The 24585-nt window shown below is 29.9% G+C and overlaps 1 protein-coding gene and 2 long non-coding RNA genes across 20 annotated transcripts in view; 1 reads left to right on the forward strand and 2 right to left on the reverse strand.

Moving 5' to 3' along the window:
- Positions 1-240: 240 nt before the first annotated feature.
- On the reverse strand, positions 241-5078 carry LOC107073659 (uncharacterized). 4 transcript variants are annotated; one of them, XR_016178435.1, is made up of 11 exons: positions 5010-5078; positions 4760-4913; positions 4414-4649; positions 4073-4339; positions 3920-3997; positions 3295-3448; positions 2904-3140; positions 1117-2829; positions 926-1012; positions 773-846; positions 241-663 (listed from the first exon to the last, which is right to left on the reverse strand). It is a non-coding gene; the product is annotated as an uncharacterized LOC107073659 (long non-coding RNA). The 4 variants fall into 4 exon arrangements; XR_016178436.1 differs by having other exon boundaries at positions 5005-5023; XR_016178434.1 differs by lacking the exon at positions 5010-5078 and having other exon boundaries at positions 4760-5003.
- Positions 3747-18749, forward strand: LOC149030629 (uncharacterized). 4 transcript variants are annotated; one of them, XR_016178441.1, is made up of 4 exons: positions 3747-3859; positions 3942-4008; positions 5100-5330; positions 6106-18749. It is a non-coding gene; the product is annotated as an uncharacterized LOC149030629 (long non-coding RNA). The 4 variants fall into 4 exon arrangements; XR_016178442.1 differs by lacking the exon at positions 5100-5330; XR_016178439.1 differs by lacking the exon at positions 3747-3859 and having other exon boundaries at positions 3869-4008.
- LOC107071147 (uncharacterized) overlaps positions 8575-24585 on the reverse strand; it is a 162099-nt gene continuing 146088 nt past the window's right edge. For 11 of the 12 annotated variants that reach the window (XM_089178039.1, XM_089178041.1, XM_089178037.1 and 8 more), the window contains one exon: positions 8575-23930. In XM_089178039.1, coding sequence (XP_089034165.1) covers positions 23621-23930 — 310 coding nt within the window. In that variant the 3' untranslated portion in view covers positions 8575-23620. The remainder of the gene's footprint in view (positions 23931-24585) is intronic. The other variant, XM_089178047.1, reaches the window with a different exon arrangement.

Below are 24585 nucleotides of genomic sequence, written 5' to 3' on the forward strand. Positions count from 1 at the left end.
TCATTAATATGCTAAAATGTATATATGTTAATAATAAATTCAATTGTCTACTAAAATATTTCTATTAAAATGTTCATGCATTATAAATAAAAAAAAAATACCTTATACGACAAAAAAAAACATATAAGTTTCTTAACTTGTAACATTTACAATAATTAATACTTACATGTAATGGTTGATTTTATTAAAGGAAAATTAAATGGCTTGGATGATAGGATAGGTGATAAAAAAGAAATAAAATTTGACACAAAACGTGGTAATCCAAAGTAACCTAAAGTGTGCAATGGTATACTTTGTAAGTCGACAAGTAACCTTTAAAGTGCAATGGTATACTTTTCCTGTCGACCTGTCCACCTGTACAGTGCAATAATATTCTTTTTACATTTACATAATAATAGTAAGTACAATGATATTCCTTTTAACTTAACATAATAATACTAATAATAATTATAATAATAATAAGTACAATGGTTTTCTTTTTTAGATCACAAATACAAATCCAATGGTTTTCTTCTTAAGCATTGATATCTAACATCAAGTCCAATGGTTTTTTTTCTTCACAAGATATTACACTTCAAGTCCAATGGTTTTTTTTTCTTCACAAGATATCACACATCAAGTCCAATGGTTTTCTTCTTAAGCTGAATTGCCGAGCACTAATCACTAAAAAAAAGAATAGAATATGAACACTGAATTATTATTGTAAATAAAAACAATATTATTCACTTAATTAAAGCATCACTGTTGAATTTTTTGTAATTAAATACTTAACTTTATTGCACGTGGCAGTATACAATGGCAGGTGGCCATCTTGATTGTGTCCAAGCGCGATGTATTTTCTTTCGTCTAGATGAAGAAACATATTGTACTTGTCGGTAAGTGAATTAAATATTTCCATCATTTGATGATAATAGCATAATTTTACCAGTCGGTACAATGAAGTAATAGCTAGTACCGCTGCTAGATGGCGATACATATTCTCTTTACCAGTCGGTGATAAAAGACTAATTTCCTAATAAACATTTTTATTAATTGATTAAAAAGGTAATAAAATTCCAATCATTTATACTATATGATAACAAAATAAATGTATTTGAATATTATTATAATATTTACCTCTTTACATATTTTTGTCTAGATTAGTTTTTAATAATAGCATCTGCATATTCTTTTTCCATAATAATAGTAATGAAATGAAATTCCCTGCAAAAGAAGATATTTATTAACAAATACATCAATTTTTCTTATCAGCCATTAAAAAAAAAGTATTATCTTCTATTACCGTGTGTACGTAAAACTTGATAAAAAATTTTGACATGAATTGAATGTCGGAAATATAATAATGTATTTGCCACGTGTGTTATCCATATATCTTGTGATGATAACTAAGATATACATTTCTTCTCGTATTCTTTTGATAAAATATTACACTATATACATATATTATTTTCTCGCAGTGCAAGTATGATAAGAACACAGAGTGCATTAAACTGGAATTGCGTGCAGAATTGAAGTGATGGTTAAAAAATCCCTCATGACTGTATGGGATATTTGGTTATGGATGGAGTCATAGGATTGCGTGGAAAGTTGAAGTGATGGTTAAAGATAAACCCTCATGATCGTGTGGATTCTCTCCTTTTGAATGGTGTCATTGGTGTGCGTGGAAAGTTGGTGTGATGGAATTGCATGTAAAGTTGTTTTGCTAAGAAAAGGGACAGAAATGTTTAGATAATGCATAAAGTTAAGAGACTAACTAATCCACACATATATTTTAATAATTAGTAAAATTTCGTATAACAAAATACATATAGATGTACCTTAGTAGTAACTAACATTTGTTAAAATAAATTGATATAATGAGAGCATCCTGAATTCATCTATATATACTCGGATTTTATAAAGAAAATTATTTTCCTTTGGTTATGACGTAATACTATTGTACCACACACCAATACATCCCATTTGTAACTATTTTCATCCAGAATTGGCAATCACTAATCACTAAAAAGAGAAGAGAATATGAAAAGAATTATTCTAAATACAAAATATTATTCTTTTGATTATGATTGCATCACTATTGCATTTCTTTAATTAAATATTTAATAGTGCACGTGGTAGTACACGACACGGCAGCCATCTTGATTTTGTCCTCAGCAATGTGTTGCCCGCGAAAATTCAAATAATAAGAAATGTTTTTTTATCATTAATCCGTAACCACAAAATTAATTATAATAATAATAATAATACTTTTATTATCTGAAACAATATTTATTTTGCAAGTGTGTTTATGTAATCTTTTAAAAATAATTCATAAATATGTCACTTTCTTTTGTTGTTCAGTTAATAAAAGTCGATTACTGTAACATGAATTACTACTACTACATATAATTGTACATGCATCGAAATATTTTGTTATATAATAATTAATTTTCCATGAAATTATACTCTTATGGTCACGCAAGAGAATTGAAATATGTATGTGTATATATAGAGTATATATTAATGATGATGCTGCTGATGATGATGATGATCTAACATAAAAGACACAGTCGAGGCAAATTCCTTTCTGATTTTACATTTTCTTTGATCCAATTAATCACCCCGTTCATTTATATAAAATTATATGTCGATACAGTCGACGATGATAAGTCGCAGCACAACAGTTTATACAAGAAATCCTTTTTTGTGTATGTGCATGTGTATTATTGTGGGGTGCAAAATAGACATATAAGTGTTTAATATAATAATATTAGTTGCAGTATTGTTGGATTCTTCTTATCAATCTTGATAATAATGAGTAGGCATTTCTAGTCAAATTATTTACCTATCCTGTTAAATGAATCAGTTTATCAATCAGTTTGATATAGGTTTGTTTTTTACAAATGCAAGATTGCAATGCTTACCTTTTGACACATTCTTGTCTTGATTATTCTTTGTTACTGCAGCTGCATTCTATTTACATAATATTATAGAATAAAACTCTTATTCGGATGGCATAATCAATGCAAATCTTTTAATCGTTAGTCGTAAGAAAATGAAATATATATATCCATTTATCGAATGGTGTAATGAATTCTTCTTCTCGTGAGTATGTATAATGTTCTTGGATTGGAATTAAAAATATAGATCTGCATGCTGATCTAAAAATATTTTAAAAAGTAGTTTATATAAATACAAAAATAAGTTTGAAAAGGGAGAAAATGTTTAGATAATGCATAAAGTTAAAAGACAAAATAATCCATATATTTTAATAATTAGTAGAATTTCGTATAACAAAATATATACTTTACTTACTAGTATTTGTTATAATAATTTGATAAAAAGAACGTCTGGAATTCATCTGCATTCTCGGATTTAATTAAGAAAATTATTTTTCTAAGGTTATGACATAACACTGTCCCACAGCACTTTATCCAGTTTAATTATTTTCATCCAGAATTGGCGATCACTAAATAAAGAATATGAAACGAATTATTATAAATAAAAAATATTATTCACTTGATTATTGCATCACTAAAAGGATTTTTTTAATTAAATACTTTACACTGCACATAGCCTGTATTTATGGTATTAAAAGTACATTGACAGGTAGCCATCTTGATTTTATCCTAGTGATGTTTTATCTTTAGTCTAGATGGCGAAACATATTCTACTAGTCGATATGACATAGTAATATTTACTTCCGCTAGATAGCAGCCTAAATTTACTAGTCGGTACAGTGAAGTAATATCTAGTACCGATAGGTGGCGATACACATTTTACCAGTCGGTAATAAAATATAGTTAACGCACACACTATATGTTTTTATTAATTGATTAAAAATAAATGCAACTCCCTAATCAATTTTTATATGATAAAAGCAAGTGTATTTTAATAGTATTATATTTACTTCTTCTTTAAACAAAATTATTATATTTACCTTTAAACATATTATTGTCTAGATTATTTGTAGTCAGAGCAGCTGCATTCTTTTCGCATAATAATTCACATTGAATCTCTACAAAAAAGGTATTTATTAACAAATACATCACTTTTTCTTTTCAATCAATGAAAAAATAATATCTTCTATTACCGTGTACAAAACTTGATAACAGATTTTGACATGAATAGAATTTCCTAATATAATGTATTTGGCATTTGTTTTCTTAATTTGTGATAACTAGAATACATTTTTTCCAGTATTCTTTTGACAGAATACTACTGCATATGGTTTTCTTCCAGTGCAAGTATAAAATAAATAGTGCATTCAAAAATCTTTCATAGTTGCAGTATTGTTGGATTCTTCTTATCAATCTTGATAATAATGAGTAGGCATTTCTAGTCAAATTATTTACCTATCCTGTTAAATGAATCAGTTTATCAATCAGTTTGATATAGGTTTGTTTTTTACAAATACAAGATTGCAATGCTTACCTTTTGACACATTCTTGTCTTGATTATTCTTTGTTACTGCAGCTGCATTCTATTTACATAATATTATAGAATAAAACTCTTTTTCGGATTACATAATCAATGCAAATCTTCTAATCGTTAGCCGTAAGAAAATGAAATATATATCCATTGATCCAATGGTGTAATGGAATCCTCTTCTTTTGAGTATAACGTTCTTGGATTGGAATTTAAAATATAGATCTGCATGCTGATCTGATCTAAAAATATTTTTAAAAGTAGTTTTTATATGTATATCAAAATAAGTTTGAAGAGAGAAAAATTTTACACAATGCATAAAGTTAAAAAACAAAATATATACTTTACTTACTAGTATTTGTTATAATAATTTGATAAAGAGAACGTCTGGAATTCATCTGCATTCTCGGATTTAATTAAGAAAATCATTTTTCTTCGGTTATAACATAACACTGTCCCACAGCACTTTATCCAGTTTAATTATTTTCATCCAGAATTGGCGATCACTAAATAAAGAATATGAAACGAATTATTATAAATAAAAAATATTATTCACTTGATTATTGCATCACTAAAAGGATTTTTTTAATTAAATACTTTACATTGCACACAGCCTGTATTTACGGTATTCAAATTACATTGACAGGTAGCCATCTTGATTTTGTCCTAGTGGTTTTTTATCTTTTGTCTAGATGGCGAAACATATTCTACTAATCGGTAAGACATAGTAACATTTACTTCCGCTAGATGGCAGCATCATTTTACTAGTCGGTACATTGAAGTAATATCTAGTACCGAAAGATGGCGATACACATTTTACCAGTCGATAATAAAATATAGATTACCTACACACACACACAATATGTTTTTATTAATTGATTAAAAATAAATGCAACTCCTCAATCAATTTTTATATGATAAAAGTAAGTGTATTTTAATAGTATTATTTTTACTTCTTCTTCAAACAAAATTATTATATTTACCTTTAAACATATTATTGTCTAGATTATTTTTAGTCAGAGCAGCTGCATTCTTTTCGCATAATAATTCACATTGAATCTCTACAAAAGAGATATTTATTAACAAATACATCAATTTTTCTTGGCAGTTAATAAAAAAATAATATCTTCTATTACTGTGTATAAAACTTGATAAAAGATTTTGACATGAATAGAATTTCCTAACATAATGAATGTGCCATTTGTTTTCTTAATTTGTGATAACTAGGATACATTTCTTTTGGTATTCTTTTAATAGAACATAACTGCATATGATTTCTTCCCAATGTAAGTATAATAAGAACAGTTCATTTAAAAATCTTTCATAGTTGCAGTATTGTTGGATTCTTCTTATCAATCTTGATAATAATGAGTAGACACTTGTAGTCAAATTATTTACCTCCCCTGTGGAATAAATCAATTTATCAATCAGTTTAATATAGGTTTGTTTTTTACTACCCCACGAACTTTTCAGAAATACTCTACCATACGAACTTTTTAGAAATACCCTACTCTACGAACATTTCAGAAATATAAACCCTACGAACTGTATTTCTGTATAGTATTTCTGAAAAGTTCGTGGGGTAGGGTATTTCTGAAAAGTCCATAGCGTGGGTATTCTTGGAAAGTTGGCAGGGTGGGTCCGGTTGCTTGACCCTTAAAGCAATATTGCACAATATTATACTATTTTCTGTCTTAGGTACGCAACCAAATTGAAGACAGTCATCTGAAAAACCAGAGAAATATATTCATATGAAAATTTTTGAAGTGAAAACTTTTTTAGAATGGGTGTAATTTGGAAAAATGTAACGGTTATTGTAAAAAATGAAGCGGTAGGCCGCTGCGTAACGGAACGGTAGGAGGCTATGAAATGAAAGCGATACTAAATAAGAGCAGAGAAAGAGACAAACATATAGGAATGAGCCTGCGAGAGAATGAGACAGAATATAGCTCTACAGTTTTTCCTATTCTCTGGCTTTGATTCGTGGTCCTCACTCCTGGTTACTAAGTTGTGTGTATGTGTGTGTTGTGTGTCAAACAAAGGCAAGCTCTGTTAGTGGCGTAATGTTGCTACGTCAGAGCGTTGCTATGGTAACCATTAACGGTTTTTTACATACAACTAAACCGTACTAGTACTTTGCCCGTTACAAAAATATGTGTGTGTGTGTGTGTGTGTGGCAAAGGACAAGAGCAAGCTTGTTGTATGACGTCACGTTACTACGTAAGAGCGTTACGAGTGAGTGAAAACAAAGCAAGCTGGTTGCCGGGAGAGTTCTTGTTTACGAGAGAGAAAGAGAGAAAGGGAGAACGATACGTGCGATAAAGAAGTGTGATTAAACGATAGAATTAAGTTGAGTTTGAGCGATATTAAAGGATCGATTTTGAGAGTGAATAAGCGTGAAAGTGTGCAGTGAGTGACGATACAATACGAGCAGTTTAGCGTTTTAGTTTAATAGTGATTCGTTACGTGCGATTTAGTGTCTAAGAGTTTTCAAGAAGCAGCGGAGGGAGTTCATCTAATTATTGCGTGTGAATTGTTTAAACGGATTGTAATTTATTAACTTGTTAAATAAAAGGTGTTTTGTTTTCTATTTTTTTTTTGAGTGGTACCGGCTACGCAAAGAATTCAGATATCCTTAGCCGGATACGTAATAAGTGTTTTCCCTACACTGTTGTCTGAATATACCTAGTATAAGATCGGAAAACAGTCTTCCTTTAAATTTAACTGTATACTGAGCATTGTTTTCTATGCAAATACTTTTATACTATGTTTTATATATGACTTTCTGAGTGTGGAACAAGCATATATATGTGAGTGTTTGCGTGAAAGAAAGAGATAAGGAATGGTTGCTTTGTTAGGATGCGTGCGTCTAGCGTGAGGATGACGGAACGAGAGGCGACCACCGTTCGTTGTTTGTCGTCGTCGAGCTACTGTTGTTTGTGTGTTATGTGTATGCGTGTTTGGTGAAGCAAGCATAAGCTTTGTGTATGACGCATAATAGCCGAGGGTGGGAGATGAAGCATCCGGTGTGCATTGTGAGTGTGTGCGTGTGTAGCGAAGAACAAGCATAAGCTTGTTATATGACGTCACGATAGCCGAGGGTGGGAGTAGAAGCATCCGGTTTGTTATAATTGTGTGAGTGCGTGAGTGCGTGAGTGTGTGATAAAGCGCTTGACAAAAGAAAGCTCGGCTCGTCGCAGAATGTTGCTTACATCAGAGCAAGGTTCGGCGCGTGGTAAGATGTTATCAGTTTCTACAAAGGCAAGCTCAGCGCGTGGCTTGATGTCGTTACGTCGGAGCGTTGCTAAGCAGCTCATACAAAGGCAACCTCGGCGCAGCGTTGCTAAGCAGTGAAAACGTATGCAAGCTTGGCGTATAAGTTGAGAGGGAGCGCGAGCACGTGTGAGAGAGAAAGAGTGATAGAACGATACGTGCGATTTGTATTCCTTTTGATTATTTAACAATTATTTTAATATTATATTAAACATTTTTTACAATACAGGACAATTTAACTCTAAAAGTCATCACTGCTCAGATGTTATAAAAAATTACATTAGAGTACAAAAAATGCTAAAATCAGAACGTTTAAAGCTTAAAATCTTATCATTAAAAATATTATTACAATTACACACAAGCGCAATGTTTGAAAAGTCATATAGACAAAATGCAATAAAAGAATTTTGACAGAGGACAACCCGTCAGTCTAAAGGTGAATTTGGAAGAGGACGATACATAAATCAATAATTCCGAGCTTTTCAACAATGATATACACTTTCTTTGGTTAATTAACAATTATGTTAATATTCTAATTAACTTTTTTTTACAATACAGGAAAATGTAACCCTCGAAGTTACCACTGGTCAGGAGCTATCAAATAATTACATTGGAATGAAAAAAATGTTAAGTTAATGTTAATTATTGATAATAATATAAGATATAATTTTACATATTTTAATTTCCTTTTCTTCTATATTTATTTAATTTCCTGTTAAATGTTTAAAGTGCAATCTTAATCGTAGTTAAACAAAACCTTGTGATCTTTCCGATCGAAATTCGAAATTCGTCATAAGGAACACTCATTTATCGAGTGTTTTTTTATGTAATTTCACGTTCGCGTATTCGGATATAAGTAGGTATAGTTATGAAAATGAATGAGTTACCCTCGTCTACAATGAATCATGATTTTATTTGTTATATAATATCTACAATAAAAATACCACATCGTTTGAAAAACAATTTTCATTACAATTATACAGTAATTTTATATAATAATATAATATTTAGGTTTCCGTTCTAAATTAGATGTAGCGATGAACATACACCTCTCAATGGGAGTGAGAAAATACATTCTTTTTGTTGCAAATTTCACATTCATTTCTTCACTCACAATCGATATTTCTCGCAATCACCATCTGCGTAGACACTCGAAACGATGTCGGCATACATAAATGTACTTATTGAATTTTCTCATTTTGTCTCATTTTTGTCTAATACACATTATTTATATCCTGTATAATCCAAGAAAAAGACTTGCGTATTATTTCCTTGCTCGTTATTAGGGGAAATCCAAGATAGTCGTATCAAGTGTCTCGCCTTTTTTTTCTTTTTTTTTTCTGATTCCAGTGATCACGGAAACATTTTTCCGCTTGCTGAGATTCATAGAAAACTTGGACTAGATAATCCAACTTCGTCATCTCGCATCTTAGAACGTAAATATCTCCATTTATCTAAACTTAGCTACACTTACTTAATAGTAGCGTAATATTATCTCTCGTATTAGTTGTCCATAATATATAGAAAATACATGTAACAATTATTTAAGTGACTCACAATCAATCATTTTGTCGCGATATATTATTATATCAATTAATGTATGTCGCGCTGAATGTATACATACGCATAGGTATATGTAGGAGGTGTGTTCATGTTTGCTCATATCGATAATTACATGATATTTTCTTTTTACACTTGTCGTAAATAGGAAAGGAAAAGGATTATTTGCAAGGAGTTTCGCGAGGATGGAAGATTTAGTAGAAACGGGAATATACTTTTCCATTTTTCATGATTATCAATCATCTTTTCTTACTTTTTATAGCAGCTATCTAAGAAAAAATATTGAAAGTACCATGCCTTGGGAGATAATAGCAAGTTTTTTTTTTTTTAACTTATTATATCTCCTCGTAATAATATTTTATGTGTATCGTTTTATTCGAACCTACTTATTTACTTATGTAAATCTTCTTTCTTTTGATTAATTTCTTTTGTTATGTCCTTCTTCGAAATGGTGAAGTTTTATTTGTGTTTCTCTTTTTCATTTTTTGCGATGACATTGATAGTCTTGTACGACGATTTACGAAAAATAACGTCTTTCATTCTATGATTTTGCTTTTTGATTCGTTTGACGCATTATCACATGCATAGTATGAATTTTTATTTATATATATATATATATATATATATATATGTATCTATAAATAAACCTTTTTTCTTTCATTTTTTTTTAACCAATATTGCATTTTTATTTGAATATTCATAATGTATTATTTTACCCGTCAGCTTCATTTTTATCCTGTCTAATAGCACGTTTTACGTTCGTTTGATATTATTTATATGGTTGTACAAGAAATAAAGCGGAAGACTTACTCTAGATTGAATATTGCGATGTGGTTCGAAGAATCATGAGTTTCTATGAACAATTTTCTTGGCAAAAAACAAACGCGATAGAAATTTCATAAGTGAAAGAAATCGCAGAAATGACTATTATCATCATCGTGTACAAGTATTCATTATGTTTCTACAAGTTTGAACGAGGGAAGTTATAACAAATAAAAGAATTTTAAGAACACTCAATTCAATGTATCGGCTATATTTTCTCGTGAATTTTTTTATTTTTCTCAAATTTTATTTATTAGCTACATATTTATAGATATTTAATCAAATTATCGAAGCATTTTGTTTTTCTGATGAAAATAATATTCCAAAAAATGTTAATTTCTTTGCATTTCAAAAGACTTTATTTTTATAAAGTCTTTTGAATACCAAAGATTTTTGTTTGGCAGGACTTGACGAGCATTATCTATTTCGATTAATTATTGCCAATTTATCTTCATTCGCATCGGTAACCGATACATACATACATATATGTTTTGAATTTTATGAAGCAATTATATGTTACAAATAAATATTAGGCTTCTTGTAAGTATTTCTCAAGAGTTTCAATATATTTTTTTTGTATGAATATTTAAAATATTTTTATATCTTCTTTGCGTGAACATAGGCCGAATGCGGGTAACTTAAAATGTATATATAAGCATGTACATATTGTATTTAACTTTTCTATTTATTTCATATATAAAACGATCGAACACTTTATCATCGAACAAGAGGTGAGAATGGATTATTTAGAATAGATAACATAGAAAATATACATGTATTTATTACAGTTATGATTAGTACTGAAAACGAAAACAAAAAGTCGGGTATTTCATAAAAATACTACGATATATTCTATAAGATATAAATGTATGTGTTGTATAAAAAAAGGAATCATATTTAAAAGAATATTAATATTGTATATAATTGGTATACCTTGTAGGACGATAAAGAGTTCGTATCGAGAAAAGCTAACAATAAGATACCCAAAATTCTTAATGATATCTATAAGTCTGAACTCTCTAATTGTGTTATTTAAAGATTTTTCAAAGATTATAATTAATTCTTATTACTGGAAGTGCTTCTCAGCGTAGAATGTACTGCCTTGTGGGTTATTTTTGGAATAAGAATTTATCTGTCTTTTGATATGTCGCACATCCTTTTTTCGTTTCCTTCTTCCCTCGGGCACCACCAATCACATTCTTTTGTATTTCTTTAGCGCTTTTGTTCTTCTTAATATATTTACTTATGTATGTATATATTTCTTTCTCTCTCTCTCTCTTTCTCTCTCTCTTTCTTTTCTAATTTGTAGGATTTAATCAGCGTTGAAGCCTCTGTCACGCGTCAAGCTGAGTGTTTCATCATTTTTATTTGATTAGCTATTTTAAACAAACATTAAACGTTTTTGAAAAAATAAATTAAAAGGACAATTTTCGAATTATTTATTATAAACAGACGTTAACACTAACGGGAACAAAAATTAGTTCCATTAAATAAAAGAAATCCTCGCGTTACCGTCGGAGAGAGAACAACCATGCATTGCTGTAACGAATTTTAGAGATACAGGGCTGAGCTGGACGTACATCGAGCTGAACATTAATTTTACGTTTTTATACATACATACATACATCTTTTTTCTCTCACGATCGAGATGAAAGCGCGATTAATACACGGTTCAACGATTTTCATAATGCAAAAAGAAACACCAACAGCCAACAATGAGACATTGACATCTTTACAGGTTAAGGAAAATCCTTTTGCCTTCTTCTTACACAAAAATACACAGGATGACATATATTTCTTCTATATACAGTGCACTGATGAAAAGTCGGAAGAATTTACAGGAAATTTGGTATATAAGATGTAAGAAAATATTTGTCCAGCCCCTCTTTTTTTCGAGAGAATCATTCGAAGGGCCTTGCATTGCATATTTTGTTTCTTTTCTTTTCTTTCTTTTCTTTTCTTTTCTTTTCTTTTCTTTTCTTTTCTTTTCTTTTCTTTTTTTTTCCTCTCTTTTCTTTTCTTTTCTTTTCTTTTCCTCTTTTCTTTTCTTTTCTTTTTTTGTCTTTTTCTTTTTCTTTTTCTTTTTTTCTTCTTTTATTTTATGTTAGTAACATCGAGCAACACGAATATACATATACTTTTTGGCGGGTCTCTCAAGCCCTCACATTAATAGAGATTGGAGGATGTATTTTACAAAAATTCTTGGCATCTTGTTTATGTATAATAATTGAAAAGTAATAACGCGTTTTCAGTTTAACACGTACGCGACGCTTATGTTGTGTGTTCTTCCAAAGAAGTCGAAGCGTACAAAGTGCAATTATTATTGTTTCTCCTCGTTCACGTCGTTGTTTTTTCTTTCATATTTCTTTTCTTTTTCGTTATCTGTTATTTTGGTGGGAACGTAGTTATATAATAGTGTTACTTAACAGTATATAAATGTTATTAGAAAACACCACCACATTTCAAGAACACACTTTCTCTTTATAAGCGATATGGGGGAATATTGCCCTGGCAAAGATTTTCTGAAGAAGACAGCGAATGCGTCAGAGATTCTTCCTCTTTTTAAAATCGTTAAGTCATTTTTTTTCTTTATTCCTTCGTTCTCTTTTTTTCTCTTTTGATTTGGAAATTCTGCTGCTACGTTTATTGATAATATATGTAGTATTTATATTACAAATGACTTGTATCTCCTGTTTATACACTGTTTTTATTATCGTTACATCTTAAAAAGTGCCTAACTTGTCAAATGTTTCATATTCTAATTCTTTTACTGTATATATATATTTTGGTTTAGCGATCGCTGAAGTAATTTGATCGAGAGTCGTCATCAAATCATTGTTTTCTCATTTTATTTGACTTTTATTAACTTCCATATCTCGAGGTTTACAGAATACTCAAAACATAGTTGAATAAAAAAAGTAACATCTCGAAAAGAGTGAACTTACTTGTTTTACAATATATCCTTTTATTAGTTCATGCTCTTCCAATTGAATCATAACATTTCTAAAGCGATTGTCAAATTATTATCCTTCTATCATCGTATAACTCTCAAAAAACCGATTCATCGTTTCCTATGAGGGTAGTAACAAAAGTTATTTATATTTTACATTTAAATATGCAGCTTGAATACATTTGCTGGCGAGTAGCAAAGAGAAAATAAGTTAGCTTTCTCAGCAAAATGTCACTTAGTTTAGATCGAAGATAATTTCGGATTTCGTGGAAAGCAAACTTATCTCGTTTCTTTTATTTCGTCCACTCACATATATTGTTAGTCCATTGTTAAAGAATGCGGCAAGATAGAAACACACTTTTGTGTTTAATTTTTTACTTTTGTTTTATTCATTTACGAATACGAACATATAAAATCCATGTTTCTTTTTATATTTCTTCTTCTTCTTCTTCTTCTTCTTCTTATTATTATTATTATTATTATTGCATACTACACGTTTGCCATCGTGGGCCTGCTCTTCTCATTTAAAAAATGTTCTTTATTTGAAATTGTTTAAAAGAGTACGGAGAATTTTAATAGGATTTATTTGGAAACGAGGAATTAGGTAGTTTTTGAAAAGCATTGAAAGCTATTACTACGAGATTTAATTCCTCATTATATCTGTTTCTTTCCTTTTCACTTTTCATAAATTGGCATCATTAGTTTTCAAAACACAGCGTCATAAAACCGAAAAAACGTGAGCTTTAATTGGATTATTTATGATTAAACGATCGACGATTTGGCACAATATTTATTGTTAAGCGTTTATTCTGCTTTATCTCGAGGTGTATGAAGTTGGATAAATGGATTTGCATGTTATTGTTTTCAAACGAGTTTCATTTTCATTTCCAACTGGATACATTTTTAACGCGTCAGCACAGTAAAAGAGATCACGCGGAAAGGAAAATTATTATTAACGATATTGTATGTAAATGTACAAAATTGAGTGAGAAAGGATACAAATGACAGTAATGCATTCCTCAATATTCTAGATTTTGTAAGATTTCTCTACACTCTAACAATAGCTGCTCTGTTTGGAATTAGATAGAGAAAGAGTTTTATGTTTTATGATTTATAAACGAGAAATGACAAAATCTTGACACTACTGTTACCGAGCAACCTTTACCACTTATCGAGCAAAAGGAGCTCACATTATAACTTACTATCAAAAGGAAGATACATAACAATATCGAGAATATATGTTATAACTTAAGTAGGGAGTTTTTTTTTTTTCCTATTCTTCGTCTTACAAATTAATACTTTCCATACGCATTCATACCCAGCTACTAACACGCATATGTAGGTATGTTTTAAGGACTATCTAAACGAGGATTGTCGGTTTAGGGTCTTTTTCATTGAACATCTATGCATTAATGAGACTTTGTATTTTCTTCTTCTTCTTCTTCTTCTTCTTCTTTTTCTTCTTCTTTTTCTTTTCTTTGATTATTCTTCGCTCATCACGCGATTATCGATTATATTCGAGATATAATTTTTATTCAAACATATACATTCGGGTAGATCCTCAGATCATACGACATATTTACTATCTACTGAGATTTAATATGTACATCAATTCCTTGTCAAAGCAAGCTAATACTTTACAGGATAGAAGAATCTACTATAAGTTTTGAACAATTTGAGAGAAACACGAATGAGAAGGTCTACAGCTAGTTTAAATATTTTTTTTTTTCTTCAAATAATTAGCTACGTGCTCAAGTTTCTTTTTTATTTTTTCAATTTTTTCTTTCTTTTTATCTTTCTTATTCTTTTCGTCTTTTATAAACATTAAAATGATTTTTATCATTGAAATGAAAAAGACCCTGTACTATAAGTGGAATCTAAAGTGCTGTGTGGAAGGAATATTTCTAATAATAGTAATGAGTAGAGTAATCATTATTTTCCTTATCTCCAGCATCAAATTCTAGCCTTCTTCTTTTCTTCATTATTTTCTTCTTTTTTTTTTGTTGTCCTTTTTCTAATGCAATATGGGAGATTGCGTAAAAATTGTCTTTCCTTTGCCTTTTAATAAAGGCACGTCACAGAGACGACGAAGAAACGGAATTCTTTTCAACAAAACAAATTTACGTTAACAGTATTACGCCGTGTTAAGTTTTATTTTTAGCATTTTTTTTCTTTTAACGTTTTTTCTTTTCTTTCTTGGAACGAGGCAGTGGAAGTTGAAGAAGGAAGAGGAGAAGTCTTCTTTTTTTTCTTTTTTTTTTTTTTCGATCGAACGAGTAATTCTTATATGTAGATAAATTTTACAGAGAGACAGGTACACGCGTTGTTACTGTATCAACGCATTTTGGCACATTGTTGTCGTTGTAAAAGATCTGCAAAGCAACGAGAACGTTTATAATTATTTATAAAACGCGAAATATAAGTAAAACCTATATACGAAAAAAGTAGAAAGTAAAAAGGTACAATATGATAACTTTAAATCGTAATCAATGTAATTCACGATACGCATTCAACTGGTATATTATTGATTGCTAAAAAAATTACTTTTTTGTACTTTTGTTCTACGTGCCCAAAATCTTTATTATATGTACGTATTGTATTTGATGAAATAACTAAAATAATGATTCCGTATTGCTTCGTCGAATCTGAAACGTAACTGCGTATGATAATTTTCACTTTTTCACTGAAAATCTTTACATTTTTATCTGTTTTATATTAAATTTTTAACATCTCTTTTTTTTCTTTTTTAATTCCCACGTATCATTTTTCTAATTTTCTCCAATTATCTCTCTCCTACTTATCTTCTCGATTCTCTCAATCTCTCTAATATCATAGTTAAAAGTCAACGATTAGTTTCCAGAACACAAGGCACTTGGCTTACACATCATATATCTTTTTTTTTGTTATTCTATCTTTTTTTTGTATAGCTCAGTGTTGAGATTTTTCGCGAGAGGACGCTCGACCATTACGTCAAACTAAATATTTATATATTTACTTTACGTTACTAGGAAAGAACTAACGTAGTCTTATAAAACGAATCAATGTGTGCGGAGTTGGCCGATCTTGATTCGTTCGTGAGACAATTTATTAAAAGTTCTCCAATTGTAATCCAATTCTATTTCGACAATGAGATCAATTAGCTGTCCGCTCTTGCATTGTGCCGAGCGTCTTTAGAAGTATAATGACAATAAAACACACCAGTCACTCGTAATATTCATAGAAGAAAATAGTCGTATATATATATTTATATATACATTTGGACATATTGTCACAAATATATATATATATATATATACGTAGTATGCAATGTCGTATATATATATTATAATCACTTTTCATATATTTAGCATTAATCTTATATTTATATTAACTTTGAAAACGACGGTTAAATCATTCATCACATCTGAATATTAAAACCTTTTTTTCTATCTCTATTCTTTTAACTTTCATACCTTCACATTCATACACGATTTATTTGATCTTTCTCTCTTTCTCCCTCTCGTTCCTTTTTTTTGTATAGTATTTAATGATACATTTAATAATCGTGCTCATGAGACCAATGAAGTTTCGGTAATCTCTCGATGTCTTCTTTTTCGCATATCTATCTCTCTTCTTTAGTATTTAATACTCTTTTTTTCTGTCACGATATTTATTTTCTTGTGCTTCAAACAGCTTATTTCCATTTTATGCAAAGAAGTCGTACCAAAGTTAATCATTTCAGAAGAGCTTGTTCATTTGAGACTCTTAAAATCTACCGAAAAATCCATCAGTCTCTTTCTTGTATTAATTATAGCTTAATTAACGAACAACATCGAAGATCTAATGTCTCTTTATCTTCTTGTAAATATACATAAATACGTATATGCACATGTTATATATACACATCCTTGTATATACGTGCTTATATGCTGTGTTGCATATATATGTATATATAACGTTTATCTTTTTTTTTTTTTTTTCACTTTGACGACTGTCCATGTGTAAATAAAACGGTATATATATATATATGTAATATAATTTATACATAATCGTTTAATTTGATTACGTATATAAGTATCGCTTGCTATATAATAGTGATGCGCAGCCGCTCGTTGACCTGCCTAAGACTGTGTTGCGTGTTTGATCAGTAGTCGGTATTTTCTTTCATCTCTTTTTTCTTCTTCTATTCTCTCTGCGTTTTTCTCAACAAAAGGAAATCGAGAGAATCGTTTTCTGAAGCTAATGTAGAAAAGATTTTGCAAGCGAAAAACATTTTACATTTAAACAATCTCTTTTTTTTCTTCTTTTTTTCTTTTTCTCTCGTTCTCTTTTTTGTTTCTATACGTGGAAGAAACTGCGTTATGTACGCTCTCGTTGCTGAGCTTCACTTTGAAAGGAAAGAAGAATTTTCTTGGCTTCTTTTATGAAAACAAGGATCTTATAATGTCATTTTTTTTCTTTTTTCTTTTTTCTTTTTTCTTTTTTCTTTTTTCTTTTTTCTTTTTTCTTTTTTTATCGTAACTTCTTTAGTTGAAGAATCTTTCGATAGACTTCATGTTTGATTAGGCCCTACTTTCGTTTAATTGTAAGAATCGGTATTATTATGTCACTCTTAAAATTGACTAAACTGTGCTTAAATATGATAAGAGTCCTAGTTTTCTATACAAAATTAAAATATTGAAATTAATAGAAAGGCTTTAATATATTCTACCAATGTTAACAGATAATATCGATGCTATCAATGCTATTATTGAAATAAATAAAATAGATTAACACTATTTTTATTTAATCATTTTGTTTTTATATATACCTAATTATTCAAGTTGAAAAAATATCTTGATGTCAAAGTAAAAAATGTTGGAAATTTCGAATATTTTTGTTTAAATGTCAACCGGGTGTATCTTGTGTTATATGAGTTTTCTAATTAAAACTTAAAGCCGATCCCTCTCTAATTTTGTTTGTTCTATCTATCTTTCTCTATCTTCCCTTCATCCTTGGCCAGCTGTAGTCGGTCCAAGTTTCTTTAACGCATTTAATAAATATACATACTATATTGTCCATATTGCTTGTCGCGTCAACCTTCGAGCAATTTTTATATATACATATATAAATATTTCAGTAATAGAGCCGCTATGTTCATCGGCACGCGTACATAAATTGTGTGTATATGGATATAGATAATAATAAATATATCGTGTTACGCTTAAAAGTCTAACAAGGTGAAGAATCTAAACGTATATAATATTAGGTACTTATTAATAGCAACCGTATGAGCAGAGAAGTGGAAAAACGACGATAATGAAAATCGCGCCGTGCCAATATTGCTAAATACGAACGAGCCTCTCTGTCCTATAAGTTATCTATTTTCGGAATTTATTGCGATAACTCGTATAACACAACGAACATTGGCCTCTTCTTTTTTATTTTATTTTTCTTTCTTTTCATCTTTTTCACGCGAACGTCAAGCTCCCTTTATCTAGCATATTGAACATTTGACAAAATAGGTCAAATTATTTCAATTTATTCCCGTCGTAAGACTAATTTATTCATCTTGTTTTTCTTTTTTCTTATTTTTTTGTTTTTGTAATTTTCTTATCTTTTATTATTGGAAGTCGGCTGTTGTTACCCTAAACAAGATCTTTAGTGAGAATGATCATAGGACAATCTACAGCTGACCACGTCCTTGTAAGTTAAAAACATCATTAACAATAAATTTTGTAGTAAAAGTTGATAGAGAATACTATAACATCAAATAGAAGAGTATAAAGAACCATGCTGGTGTATAGAGATAGACATTAAAATTGATAATAGGTAAGAGGGCAAATAGATTACAATATCGATAATTTATAGTAAGTTTTCACTCGTTAAGAGTAATTTTCCGTAAACGTTAATGATCATTTAGTAAACTTTTTATCTCTTTATCTTTTCAGTATGGTATTCGTGTGCACATTCCTCGAATATATAACCATGCTACACTTTCTTCGACGAGTTGTACCAATATATCGCATAAAAGACATTAGAAATTTCACAATGGTTAATGTTAGTTAATAATTATTGAGATCATATGCCATATGAGTTATTGTTTGTGTCATAGAACGTGAGGCATGTATCAACATGATATTATTAAGAAAAATCAATTACATTTTGACAAATTTCTTGCTGTACGTGCATAAAATTAGAAAAATAAATAATAATTTAATCCAAGATTTAATTTGTCAGGATAAATATGTTATTACATGAATATGTTAATAAAGCGAAGAAATATGATTCGATAAGTGGATGATGAAACATTTTTCTATGAATATCGATCTGATGCTAAAAGATCTTAATTTATGTTGTTGTTTTTTTTTTTTTTTTTTTTTTTTTGCAATTAGTATTGCATTACAAATTATGCGGAATAAATAAATAATATTGTTTGATGCCTTTAATGTATGATCTAAATTCATTTAACCCAGTGTTTCCGCGAGAGAGATATAGCAGTAAAATATCACTACAACTCATTAATTAATGGCACGGGATTCGTCTATGTACAAATAATGAAATATCATTTACCACATACCATTTATATACATCACATGTTTATCTTTTTTTATGCATATGCACATCATTTTTTTCTGTGACGTGGAGGGACTCGTTTGTACAATTTATGTATATCTTCGTTTCTATTTCATTGCTTCGTTTGTCATGCCTTCTCTCAATTGTTTTGAGTAAGAAGCCTCCAGCAACTCTATACGTTTTATAGCCTTACTACTCCAAATCCAGATTATATTATAAGTATCTCTGCATGTAAATAGAGAATCAGATGTCGTCATTTTTAATGAATTTTTTATGATCTTAGGTATCTCGTCAAAGGATATATTTTTTATCTGTAATTTAAATAAAGCACGACGAAGAAATAACAAGTGAATATTTTGAATATTGATGTACAAATAATCGAAATGATATTTTTCGTTATGAATAATTTGATCTAGATAATTTCTGGATTTGTAGAGTCAAAAAATTTGATTATTTCGTTTCATTTATCACAATCTACGTCTTTGCATCTGAATCTCTAAACTTGTTGTAAGAGTTACATTACACATAATAATAATTATATTAGTAGAAACTTAGTTTCTGTAACAATTGTATTGTCTTAAATGATATGTCTGCTAATTTTGTTACCTTTGACCTATGCTCCGAGCCCGTGGTCAAAATACATAACAATTTTATTCTTAAATAAACTAATTTTAAGATTCGAAATTCTAGAACCTTATATATAAGATATAGATTTCTAGTTCTACGTTCTGTCACTCGTGCTGGAGGCTATTGTCTAGGCGTAACAAAAGCAAGAATGTTATACGATCACAAAAGGAGTATTTCCATTGGGCATTAAAAGTATTCGTGGCATCGTGATTAATCATGTGTGAATCTAACTGGAATGGCACACAAAATGTCGGATCTACAAAATGTCTTTGTAGCTTTTTAAATTAACAAGCAGTGAACAAAATCTTATATCGAATAAAGAATAATATATCGTATCTCTAAAAGGAAATTAAATTAATGCCGTTGGTCGTACTCCAAAGGATAATTACAGTATTTGAAAATAAATAAACAAATAAATACATACGTAGGCAGTTAAATATATAAATAAATTATGAAATAATAAATAGTTAAATAAATAAATAAATAAATAAATAAATAAATATATATATACATATATATTATATAAATAATAGAGATGTCATAGCCAAAAGGTTAATTGTCTAATTTGTGCATCTTCTTCATAAATTGAAAAGAAATAATTGGAAACGAAAATTATACGCTGATAGTAACTATTTGAAATTTTGCTTCATTACATTTAGAACATTTAATGCCCGAAGAGAAATATTTTCTTTCCTTTTATCGCCGAAACTTCACCAAATAATCATGAATTCTATATACCTTACGGAAGCAAGTAGAAGATTAATAGACTTTTTTAAAAGTTATCGAGACTTGGCAGATTTTTTAAAAGCGTCCTCAGTCACTTTGCAATTATTTTAAGAAAAGTTTAGAAAGGTTGAAATGTATATGGTGATTTATTTAATGGTAAAAGTTAATAAGAAGAATAATGTTAACAGTAACAATATTTTAAAGGTAGAATTATAGCGTCTACAATCTCGGTGTGGCAACTCTCTTGAATAACAATTTAGAGTTTCACTAAATGAAACTTGATATATATATATATATTAACACTTATAGAACCTTAGAAGAACGCCTTCCAGTATTGCTTTGATTCGCAATGCATTTTGTCTTTCTCAAACGTATATTATATGCAATTCTTAGAAAGGATGTTCCTATATATATCCATACATATATAAATAGAAAAAAAATAATGATCATAATCTGACTGAAATGAAAGAACGTAAGTAAATATATCGTGTTTCAGTAAATAAAATTTAACAGAATGCTACTCAACGTAACGCAATGCAACGCAACGCAACGCAACGCAACGCAACGCAACGCATCGTGTGAGAAATAAAGGGATACGTGTTTTACATTTAAAAAAGAAGAGGAATATCATGTGCATAGACAAAAAGCTATATAATGTAAGAGAAAAATAAAATGGTTTTGTCTTAAGGCACCTTACATATAGGAACATCGTTACGTCGTGTTCATCTAAAAAAGAAAGAAAGCATCATTCCTGATTAATTTTAAAATCGTGCGGCCCGTCATTGTTTTTGCAAGAGTCTCGCCACGTAATCCCTAATAAAGTAGAAAATCAAGTAAAGTGTATATAGTGTACTTAGCTCATAGAATCTCTAGAGAATCTTCCTAAAACAACCTAAAACCTATTCTACTTAATGTGCATAAATTTCATTTACTTGTACATACAGACACTGATGTATATATGTACAGACATATACACATATTATGTACAGATAGCAATTTTATAATCAATATTTTAGTTATATTTTTAATAAAACTTCTACATCCTCTGCCAGGACTGAATGTAAATATGTATAATATTTATGCATTGACGCTTGTGTACTCGTTATATTACACTCAGTTTCGGAGACCGAGTGACATCTCCGAGTGAAACTTGAACAATGTTCTTCTTAAAGAACTATTTCGCCATGACTATAAATTATTTTTAATTACATCGATCGTTTATACATATTTATATATTTATATATATTAAAATTTATACGATTTAATATCGTATGCTTTGTATAACAAAGATAAGGAAATTAGGGAGTCTCTCAACGATCTTATGTGCGTACGGTAAATACTACTTATCGATCTTTTCTTATATATATTAATAATAAAATAATTAAATACAACAAGATAGAGAAAATACAAGCAATCGTTTCTTCCGCAGTAGGATCAATTTCCGAACCATTTATCTTTAATCCTTGTAATCATAAAAAATGTGCCAAAGAAGAATTTTAAAGTGGCTAACGAATAAATTGGCTAATAAAAGATTCATAAAAAAATTCACATATAATAATTAAAATTCATTTATTTCAAATTGATTTATTAAATATGCTAATAATTGTGTATGTTTTAATATGAAATTAAAATTTTTGTTCGTAATTTGACCCTCGAGAAGAATAGAAGAAATTGAAAAATAATAAACTGTAAATGTTACTAGGAGGTCACTCAAAAGAATGATAAAGTGGCAATAAATAAGAGCAATTTCTTGTGGCACAATTTGGGAACATTTCACGTGCATAATAAATAGGTACACATTAGTCTTTGAAACCGCGATGATCCTCGTATATACGTATATCAAATATTCCGGTCGTGACTGCAAAGCTAGCTTTTTATTTGCTATTTTATTCAGGCTTCTCGTTTGCAATCAATATTTCATCACTTGCCTATTGACCGAGTACTTTATAACACGTTTGCTTGTTCGTTTTTCTATTTGTTTATTTTTTTTTATTTCTTAGGCCATATTCATCGATCACGGTGAAATTTATTAGCATTATCTCATCATCGACGATAAGCGTTCACCCTAACTTTCACCGTTTCATTATCCATTTTTTTTTTTTTTTATAAGAAGAAAAAACGTATAAATATCGAATATCTTATCTCTTTATCAAAAACAAAGGCTTGAAGTTTTTGATTGCATTTCCCGAGAAGAGCTATTCCTATCGATATCAGCTGCTTAACCAATGTAGCAAGCTGAAGCGTACGATGTTTGTCGGATCGTTTCACGAAAAGAAAGTCATCCATCATTCGTATTACTAATATACGGGCATATGCCTGATACACCTATCCGATGAGTTTGTAATTATAGTCCAGCTAAAAACGCTTACTTCTTGCAAAGTAGGAGTCCTCGATTCTTTATATTTTTCGGCTTCCAATCGGCAGCTTTTGTGATCGCAGATAAGAAATATTTTTATTTCGGAAGTAAATAGTTTTAGAATTTGTGTGTGTGTGTGTGTGTGTGTATTACATTTTTTCGGACGCGATTATATCTTCTTGGAGCGGACGACGTTTTTTCCTTTTCTTTTTTCATCACTTCACTGAGGTAGGAAGAGATAATCATATTATCGCGTACGGATAAACAAGAACCTGCTTATGTTATCGCGCGATCGTAATCAAAATTCCTACCGTTAGAAACAGCCTTCGTTAAGGTAACTTAAGTTGAATTATGATGGTCTCCCCCTATGGTGGCCTAAGTCTTGTAGGGTTATGCCATATATGCGCTGCACTTTGAGCACTGGTGTCGTTGTTCATCAAGGATACCTGCTGTTGTTGCAAGTATTCTTGAGTTTGCGGGGATACACCGTTTGATTGTTGCTGTTTTTGTTGCTCTTGCTGCTGCTGTTGTCTTACTTGTTGATTCGGTTGCTGCAATTGTTGCAGCTTCGATTGTTGCATCGGACGTTTAGACTCCTGACCCGTAGAATCGGGGGATGGTATTGACCTGTGTGACTTCATGTGTGCGCTTCTGCTTTTCACTTTGTTGAAAACTCTGCAAAGAAACAAGTCGTGTCCATTGAGCTTAAGATTATTTTTCTATCATAGGTTAATAGAGCAAAAATAAATCAATTTATTATTTTATACAAAAGAACAAACATTGAGTGTCCGTTAAATTATTCGTAATATAACATATGTCATGCTTTTTAAGGTACTTGCAGCACAGAGATATGTGTAAGATAACATATTTGTTATATTTGATAGACAAGTTGCGCAATTTTTATTAAAACTAGCATAGTGTAAATATTTGAAAGTAGTGAAAGAGCAAATAAATGTGATATAATGCAAAGAAAATGAAGTTTGCAGATCAATATGTGCTTTAAAATAAAGGTTAAAGGTAATAATACTAAATGCCAATCGTTAATCGAACAACATTAACGTAGCATGAGTTTGCTAATACAAAGGATTGTTTAATGTAACAGAAATATGCTTTTTGATGTATTATACGTTCGTTATTTTTTTTTTTTTTTTTTTTTTTTTTTCATCGCAACAGCACTAAAGGGGTATGTATGACTTGTGTGTACAAAGTTGGAACGAGGTGATAACATTCCTCTTCACTTGATTTTGCTTTTCCATTGTGTGAGAAAAATATTACATTAAAATGGAGGGTTTTGTTGGTAGAGTTACTTTCTGAAATGATCACAGAAAGT

Source organism: Polistes dominula, unplaced genomic scaffold (assembly GCF_049000335.1).
Source record: "Polistes dominula isolate Pdom_NZ unplaced genomic scaffold, Pdom_raw_medaka contig_77, whole genome shotgun sequence".
NCBI classification, from domain to species: Eukaryota; Metazoa; Arthropoda; class Insecta; order Hymenoptera; family Vespidae; genus Polistes; species Polistes dominula.